The sequence below is a fragment of the Carcharhinus amblyrhynchos genome, chromosome 5, assembly GCF_965287045.1.
Source record: "Carcharhinus amblyrhynchos chromosome 5, sCarAmb.v2.hapA, whole genome shotgun sequence".
NCBI lineage: Eukaryota > Metazoa > Chordata > Chondrichthyes > Carcharhiniformes > Carcharhinidae > Carcharhinus > Carcharhinus amblyrhynchos.
In genome coordinates this window covers 102,152,251-102,162,053 of record NC_137328.1, presented here as the reverse complement: position 1 = coordinate 102,162,053, position 9,803 = coordinate 102,152,251, and the positions used below count along the sequence as shown (strand labels likewise).

General features: G+C 34.2%; 1 protein-coding gene across 1 annotated transcript in view; it reads right to left on the bottom strand.

Moving 5' to 3' along the window:
* Positions 1-448: 448 nt before the first annotated feature.
* jmy (junction mediating and regulatory protein, p53 cofactor) overlaps positions 449-9,803 on the bottom strand; it is a 93,194-nt gene continuing 83,839 nt past the window's right edge. Inside the window, exon 10 of the mRNA XM_080189345.1 lies at positions 449-9,418. Within this exon, the coding sequence (XP_080045471.1) occupies positions 9,108-9,418 (311 nt within the window). The 3' untranslated portion in view covers positions 449-9,107. The remainder of the gene's footprint in view (positions 9,419-9,803) is intronic.

The window sequence follows — 9,803 nt, the reverse complement described above, 5'->3', positions numbered from 1 at the left end:
GAATTATAGTATGTGGGATTTGATTCAAATACCCAAAAAGGAGCTGTGTGCTTTCCCAGAGGAAGCTGCTATCACAGCTTACAAAAATTAGGTGGTTATGTTGGATGATGTTCATCTTGATTTTTACTTTTGGTAACTCTGAAATTAGAAAATACTTCCCAGAATTACTTTTCTTTTCAAAAAAAGGTCTTAGGCAAGTTGAAACAAATCTTTTACCTTTTCCATGAGCTTAGTTAACTGTAAGCAATGGGGAACAATAAGCAAGGCTGGCTGGTTGGACCAACTTGTCTTTCTCATATGTTTGTGTGAAACTTATCTGCATTTTAGCCTTAGGTTTCACCCATTCACTGCTTTCCGGTTCATAACCATAAGGTTCTGGAACAAACCTTCACTATAGCTTCAAATCACTAGAAATCCTCTCCAACAAGTAACAGATGCACATTAAAAAAAAAGGAAATAAATATCATACTTTATTGAATGAAACAAAAGTAATTTCTTTCAGCACCAAAACTGTGAATACAATGTTAAAAGAGGTGATTGCAGTATTTTTGAGGCTTTCAGCCTTCAATATGCCAGTAAAAATTAATAGAACATTTCAAGATTACATGACAGAAGTCAGAGTCTTAAAGCATAGGATAAGCAAAATAAAACAGGAAAAGGAAAAAGTCAGAGCAAATATTTTACATTTTATAATATTGCTATATAAATGCTTAAGTTTAAAAATTCATTTATACTTATTTGTTGCTCAATAAATACTTTATTTCTGGATTATTATTAAAAGCAACTGTTTTGTGCTGTGGATATCTTAATTATAACCAGAATACAGCTTTTTAAATATGATGTTAAAATATTGTGCTAGTGTGTTTCGTTGAGTGAGTTCAAATATTGCACAAAGCCAGTCACTGTCTTTTCTTCACTCCATTAGTATCTAAAAACTACAGAACTAAGCAGCTTCTCACTGGGTGGATTTGGAAATGCTGTACCTTAGGTATTACATGCATGGTATGTAGTATGATACACAACGGCTGTTATTTCATTTCTTGGAGATGTATAGCAGGTGCACACAAAAACATTAAATCAAAGTAATAGGTAGTCTAATTCTATGGTGAGATCACACCACAAAAATACAGTACCTGCTTAATTGTGAACATATCAGGAATAAACAGCACAGCACTAGAAAAGAATAAATAAAGCACACAGGCTGTCTATCCCAGCCATCCTTAAAAAGAAAAAAAAATGCTTACTAGCGTTTTCAATAATGTCAAAAGGACAGTGCTGTAAAATAAATGGAAAAGTACCACAATTTCAGCAGAAGTACTGCAAAATGGTGGATGTTACCTAGGTTAATTGCTTACAAATTATTTTAATTGTCAGTGAAAGCACTTCACATTTTGTGCTTTATTATCTGACAAGCCTTACAGAGCTTGATATGGACTAGAACGCTTGATTATTTTCTAAACTATAAACCTACCTCTAAAGAATTAAGCTTGGATTTACTGGTCCTCACAGCCACATCAGCCCTTAAAAACTATTTAAATGTTATGGCAAAATATCAATTTATTGTTCAGGAATGTTACTTCAAGTTTGAAATGAAGAAAAATCATTTATATATCTTTGTTTCTACGGAACTGAATTTTAAAATATCTTGGAATGTGAAAGGGGGAATAAGATGGATCCATTGTTGCATAATATTCTAACAAATTAATTATTCTTCCTGTTCAACACCAAACTATCAACTTGGAAGAGTGTCAAGATGCAAAAACAATCAAAAACCACCTTAACTACTATTGTAGTGTTCTTAGCATAAAACATATTCAGTTTGCACTATATAAATGTGCATCCGCCAATCTTCCTTCGAAACTATTGCTGAGTATGCAAGATCCAGGTTTTAAGGTGCATGACATGAAGCATATAGTTTCAAACTACCATTATCTCAACTTTCCCGCAATCAGTCTCAAGCAAATACACAATTACCCTCAATGCCATAAAAATATTTCTGCAATAATCATATCGTGAAGCAAAATATTTCTATATTATTGATATATATTAAATTATTTTCACTCTGACAGGGCTAGGATTTATTTTTTAAAAAATACACCTGATTAATCTATATTAAGATTCCAAAACATCATCAACTCCTAATTTGTCAGGCCAATTAGGAGACGAGCTATTTCAGCAAGTCAGAAGCTAGGGATCATTCAGGTTGCCGCAGATCTTCACTTATTGATGGACTAATAAGAGCATTCCAATCACAGACATCCTCACACTGGTCTTAACTTCATTAATTGCACAAAAGTTCTCACTTTAATTATCAGAACATTTAAAATGTCTGCCCGTACAGAAGAAATAATTTTTTGATTTTTATAGGAAGAAAATCTCTAATTATTACAGATTTTTGCTGATTGCCACACACAGCTGAGTTACTTCACTCTTTGTGACACAGTACTCTTCTCTGGAACCCTGTTAATGTAGTCCATGGCTCATTTTTGTAACTATAATTTCAACATACCAGTCCACATGAATTAAATAGCAATGATACTAATCAGTGCCTGTAAGCTTTAGTCTTAAGCAAAATTTACAATTTCTGTGACAAGCTTTAAAGAACACATGAACATAGTTCTATAATAAAGTCTGCTGTCTGGTAAAAAGGTAATACAGAATCTTCAGATGTAAAAATATCATAAGCAGTCTCTTTGAACTTTGTATAATTTCAAGCATACTCTCTCTCTTGACCATACTGAAATATTACATGTTTACTTATGCCTTAGCAGAGAGAAGAAAATGACAGAATATTTTTCCATGGACAACAGATTCCCTCCATACTCTGCATATCCAATGCAGAAAGGTACAGATGTGTGCTATTAATTCATATATATATATATATATATATACAGTAACCTCCAATTAGTTTTGCGGGTTTCTGATTCTGTGAAAGGTATTCATTCACAGTGGTTGCTAAGTAAGGTGTCTTGGTGATAATTTTTGTCCAAAATAGTAGTGATTCACAATGGGTTATTTCATGAAAAATTAACTAGATTAAAATCAAACATTTATTCAATTTTACAACATAAATATTTCAGGAGCTAATTGATTGCTACCAAATGAGATTTGTGTAACTGAAAGAACCTACTTAACTTTGACAGATAAAATGACACCATATAGGAAAAAGTGAAAATTCAAAAGCAGAGAAACTTAATCACCGAAACAGGGGACAAAGTATGTGTTTTGCAGGTTAAGGTTTAATTAGATTCACTAACATTTGTGCATTAGGTGATGTTGCAAACTAGATCACCTGGCAAGGAATGCCATTTACCCTATCTTAGTTCATTAATCCATACAGTTCTGACCATCACTAAATTCAATCATTAAATGATTCCAAGTTTTCTGACTTCATGAAAGAAAATCCACATCTGAACAGTCTTTGTTTAAAGTATGAATTTCCTGACATCAATCCTAAATTTAGTTCTTGCCAGCTTGAATCTGTGCCCCTTTCTATTGGCCTAAATATGTATAGCATTAGGCTAAAAGCCCACATTTTATCAGATTTTCTTCATAACTCAATCATTTGGTTGCAATGAAAGAACTTTGCAGCTCTTTGTTTTGCCATTAGGTTACAGACTATAATTAAATGAAGCACTTCTTTCCAAATTATTTTTAATGCAGAGCCCAAAACAAACACAACTAAACCAGCATCTGACAAAATAAACTTCAGTATCATTCAACTCAAACAGCTATACACTGAAACCAGACCATAATGGGAATATTCTAACATATGATGCAAGCATAATATTTACGAGGAATAGGAACTGTGTCCGACTCAAGATCTTGCCTGTTAAAGCCCTGTAGCCATTACTATAAACATTAAACTTGTTTTTATTTCACATATACTCAAAATTCAGTCCTTTGTTTAAAAATAGACTGCAAAGATTTAAAAAGAACTGCTAAGTACAATTCTAAGAAAACCAGATAATTTGATTTTTCCCTTGCCTCGATGGAAATATTTTTTCATATAGAAAAATGAATTATGAGCTAGTCTAACGCAAGAGATAGGATAATATTTGGAACTCCAGTTAGTTGATTTTGTTCATATCAATTGTTTGCTAGCTGAAGCTGAACTTGATTCAGTTTTTTGTAAACACTGAATTGTAACTAATTCATATCACTGATCAAATCACATGCACAAACAGTGGAACAAACTCCTTTCAAAGCCACCTCCTTTCCCACCCATTTATTAATAGATTTGCAAAGTTGGAACAATTCCATAATAATATTGTAAGTTTTTAAATCAAATCAGTGAATTTACAAAAACAGCTTCCAGTAGCAATGCTGTGTACAATTAACAGAATAGGAGGCAGGTTTTCTATAGCCTGACCTGTTGACTTGCAATTATGATTTCAGAAAAAGCAAAGGAACAACGAAGAGATCCAAAAATTTGTAGAGACATGTACCTAATCTAGTCTGCACTTAGAGGGGGTATATTTGGTACAATGGTTAGCACTGCTGCCTCACAGCTCTAGGGACCCAGGTTCAATTCCGGCTGTGGGTGACTGTGTGCAGCTTGCACATTCTTTCATGAATGCGTGGGTTTCCTCCCATAGTACAAAGATGTGTATAGGTGGATTAGCCACGGCAAACGTGTGGGGTTACAGAGATAGGACGAGGAGATATTCTGTTTGAGTGTCAGTGGAGATTCGATGGGCTGAATGGCCTGTTTCTGTACTATAGGGATTCTATGAGTAATCTGTCAAGACAACATGTCAACGAAAGGATGAGCAATGTGTGGAACAGGCTCCTTAAGGTGTGGTAGAGGCAGTTTGAATTTATGTATTCAACAGCAAATTAGGTAGATTTCCGTCAGAAAATGTTTGGAATATAGTTTTGAGCAATTTGAGAAATACCATGCGGAAGTGTAGAATCTGGGGAATAAAAGGTGCTTTTGGACCTATGATTTTCTAAACGTTCCACTCCTATGTTTTCCTTGTCATCATGGCTGGATCTATTGAAGACTAGGGAGTTATTTCTGTGATTAGTTACCAATTCTATTGTTGTTGCATCATTCAACAACTAGGATGATAGAATGCGAACTAGATAGATCTTGGTTTTTGTTCAGCAATTCCTATGCTGTCTTTGGTTAATTCTTCCATTTTTTATTCTATGAATTAAGTGAATCAGATAAATGTTTGGAATTTTCCTTAAACAACAACACTGTTTCATGTTAAATTGAAATCTGTCTTTATCAGCATTTCAAAATGGGGAAGGAATGTGAAATAAAAACAAAGCTAACTGTAGCACTTACAAATTACAGCTCAAACAGATCATAAACATAATCACTATTAGAAAAATAAGCACTAGCAGGAATAATATTAATCAAACAGCAATAACATTTATGTAAGCTTTTTCTTTCTGCAATTTGTTTTGTTCTCCTATACACACCCACACACCAGTTTACTACTGCAGTCTAATTCTTGCATGTAATTAATATCAACACTTTGGTTTAACAGGAAATAAATTCAAGTTTACACCAATAATCAAAGAATAAGTAATTACCAACCAGATAAAGGAATTGTAACTATTAAAAATGTCAGTCACACAATATTAGTTGACGTGCTGAGTAGCTCAGAGGCAAAACATTCTAAAAGACTGCTTAAATTAAAGCAACCAATGAATACTATACTGGAAAATATCATGCAAATGAACCACATCACTACACAAGTTCCGAATGCTTATAATTATTACATAGGCATCTGAAACTACAACCTAATTGCAAGGTCAACATTGTGCTGCCTGCAGCCACATTATGCAGTCATTAAAGTTGAATCTGAATTTAGGAGGTCAGATAAAACATTCCAAGTTATTTAATACATAATCAAGGCTTAATTATGGAATTTAATCTGATTTTCTTTCCCCACCCCCTCCCCAAACTGTTTAAAGGAACATCTGTAAATTGCAAGCTGAAATTATATACTAGTCCCAAGCTTGGATGTCATTTCAAACACTGAAAAACGTTGTTACTTATAACTCTAGATAATTGCAAACTCTTCAACTACATCTAGTATTACAAAGCATGCAAAAAATTGCATAATGCTTCATGTTTATAGAACAAACAAAGCAACCTGCAGTTGTCATTTTATAAAATTGCTATGTTCATGCTGAATCTGCCAACTTGTGCTCACTTGGGTATTGTCAATTGACATCTAGAAACACGACTGAAACAAATTCATTATTTGGGGAATAATTCCATGCAGCGTATTTACTCACCATCAACCTCAGAACTGAATCAGTTTATTTATTTAAAAAAAAATTGACCTGGGTTTAACTAAACAGGGACTTAAACACGCCAAAAAAAATCACCAGGTTTTTTTTTAGAAATATATATAGGGGATACATTACTTACAATCATCATGGTGTCAGGGACAGTTTAAAAATGTATAGTGTTTTCCAAATACTTAGAATTTAGACTGGCTTTGTCATTGACAATAAAACAAAACCTGATTAACAAGCAAGTCTATATAGTGTTTTTTTTTCTAATACATACAGAACATTTGTGAAAATAAATAATTGCTCTTTTATAAGTCAGATTTATGCTAAATAAGCAAATGATTCTCACATGCAGAAAAATATAAAACAAACCTAAAATGCACTCTCAGCGCTAAAGCCTAGTTCAAAAAGCATTACTCAAAAAGTATTATTAAATTATAAACATGTAAGAAGCTACAACATAGTAGATAAACTTAACAGCCAAAGCAACTGATACTTTGATATCCATATGCTGTTTCAGAAGTTAAAACTTTCTTCTTTTTCTGTTAAGGTTGTTTGATCAGTGCACTAAAAGGTACAATGTGGCACAACAGTAATGATGTTTGGATTCAGAATTCATAGCAATTCTGTTCAGCAATGTCCTGACAAGGTTTTACTTGCTTTCTTCCTCCCCAGTTGGTTATTCATGCTATTTTAATTGATAATAGTCATTTACAAACACATTTTTTTCTTCATAATTTTATGGGCATAACCAAGAGATACTTCTGGAATCATGCCTTTGGTTAGAAGTATAACAATTAGGTTTTAAACCAGCTATGAAGCAGTTAATTTGCAGGAATGTCAGAGTTTCCTGTTCTTCATTGTTGAACACAACATGGTTCATGATCCACTATTGGTATGTGAATGCCTATGTCAAAGTCAGGACGATCTTGATCCAAGGGAAAAGACAGCCAAGTTTGATTCCAAAAAGTTCCATTTGCCCAACACTGATCCCAGTTTCCTTCCTTAACAGCAAGTAGTTCTACAGTCTATGATACACATTTAATAAATAAAATAAATACAAATCTGTCAGTGTTACTTAAAACCTAGATTTTAGACCAGCAATTCCTATCGAGTCTAAATGAAATTTTCCTCTGATATACAAGTTTTCTGAAATGATTTAATTCTATGCTATTTGAATCAGGGCTATGACAAAGATTCCTCAAGGCTTTTTTTCAATTAATGCAATTTTGATATTATTGATTGTTGGGGAAGCTTTTATCCCAACAATTTAAACGTTCTCCTCTTCCTGGTCGTGCCATGTCCTTGCTGCCTCAGGTTCCAAACTTAAAGGTAACAAAGCCATTTATATATGATCTGCCCACTGCTTCGAACCTCAAATAAATGGGTGACACCCACAAGATGAATATCAAGAAGTAGCCCTCGGAATAGATGTTTAAATGATTAAATCTATGCCAAGAAACTGATATTATGAATTAGTACTCAGGTGCAGTGCTATACTAGGTGCTATTTAAGTGCATTTCTCCACTGTAACACAGTCAGAACCAGAATTCTGCATCTAAAAATCCACATAAACAGTGCATTTTGACTCCAGCCATGTAACAGTGTTTCAGAGCCAAGCCTTTTCTTTTGTGTAAACCTAGAAGCCCAGGAGAAGGGCTAAGGCTCATAAAAATGGCCATTTTTTAAAAAAGTCAGAGAAAACAATATATCAAGATGTAGTGACTAAGTGGTATCAAGCCTCAGTTTTAAAAGGCTCGGGAATTAGCTGAATTTTGTCAGTCAAATTGGTTTATTACTGTGAATAAAACTTCTAAAAAAAATCTTTCAGACATACATAAGGCAATCTGTTTATGCACGTATAGATAAGCTAAACAAATTATAGATCAGTCAGCCCACAATTTAACTGAATCATAATGACTTTACTACATAAATAGGTTTAAAATCAATGTGCTGTATCATTTCACATAATCTTAAGTTCTGTAAAACTATTATTTTGCAGTGAATTATTTTAGCTCCGATCTCTATTGGCCCATTTTATTAATTACCAAACCTTCACAGTACCAATTACAGTAATTAATGAGACGGTTGGCTATTCATACAGATATATTTTTGTAAAGATCAACTGAGGGGTACTAAGAAAACATGAACGCAAAAATGTTTAATTTTACAGCACAAGATAAAATCCAATAATTTGTAGAACAAACAACTAAAACTAACCTGCATGTATATGTTGTGTCTGTTTATTAAGGCAACTGAACTCTTATTCTTCCACAGTTTTGTTGGGTGTTTAGAAATCTTCAAAAACTTTTGGACTTTGATGAAAGTGAAGGTACCGTGGTGGTAGAAGGAGCCTTTGAGGATAAAGTTACACTTAAACCATGGTTCCCAGGTCAAACTCTACCCTCCACTAATGCGCAAAAGAAAACTGGAGCTGTTTTTAATGAAACTAGTATTTTCTTTATCATGCTCAATGAACATATCAGATGTCAATGGCAAAAATATCATGCTGATTATGTTAAAATGGGATCTGAATAAATTTACAGAGAATTGAACTCAACCATGATCACAGAACAGCAACTTTTGACCAGACAATCGTTCAGTGCCATTAAACTTTTCAATAACTTGTGAAGAGGGATTGTGAAAATTTTAAATGTTATATACTATACACACTGATTAGTTTAGATATTAGAAGACTTCATTTTAGGCACAGCTTCAAAGGAAACATCTCTCTACCACTCAGTGACCACCAACCCCACTACTGGACCACTAACAATTAATTGCACAATGGAAGGAAGGGCAAGGTTATGTTTACAACATGTAAGCCGTATAGCCTTGACCTATAACAGTTAGCTCTCCCAATCAGTGTACGGTAAGCCTTCATCCTCATCATCGTCAGATTCTGGTGACGCCTCTTTAATTCTCCTTAAAGCTTCATGGATGCTGCGTGTTAGAGGATCAGCATCATGCAAATCTATGGAGGATTCTCTCAGAGTCTCTTTCCGAACCTTCTTCAACTTTACTCCTTTCCGAATTTGTGCAAGTATATTATTACTGTCATCTTCATTTGGAAATGGAGGCAGAGAACGCAGGTCAACTTTTCGCAAGTGGAAACTGCCCCGCTTCAGAGAGGCTAGAACTTCATCCATCGGTGAGCTAACTGTAACGGGATCAAGTTCAGACATCAGCACAGATACAAAATTACTTAAAAATTATATAACTGTCTTCTGCCATTCAGCCTCATCGAGCAAGCATCTTTAAACAATCCATAAAGATGCAGTCTCTATTGGACATGGGCACTGCTGGCTGGCCAGCATTTATTGCCCATCCCTTTTTGCCCATGGAGGGCAGTTAAATGTCAACCACACTGCTGTGGCTCTGGAGTCACATGAAGGCCAGATCAGGTAAGGATGGCAGATTTCCTTCCCTAAGGATATTAGCAAACCAGGTGTGTTTTTCTGAAAATCAGCAATGGTTTCATAATCATCATTATTTTAATACTAGATATTTTTTATTCAAAATTCCACCATCTACTGTGGCAGGAT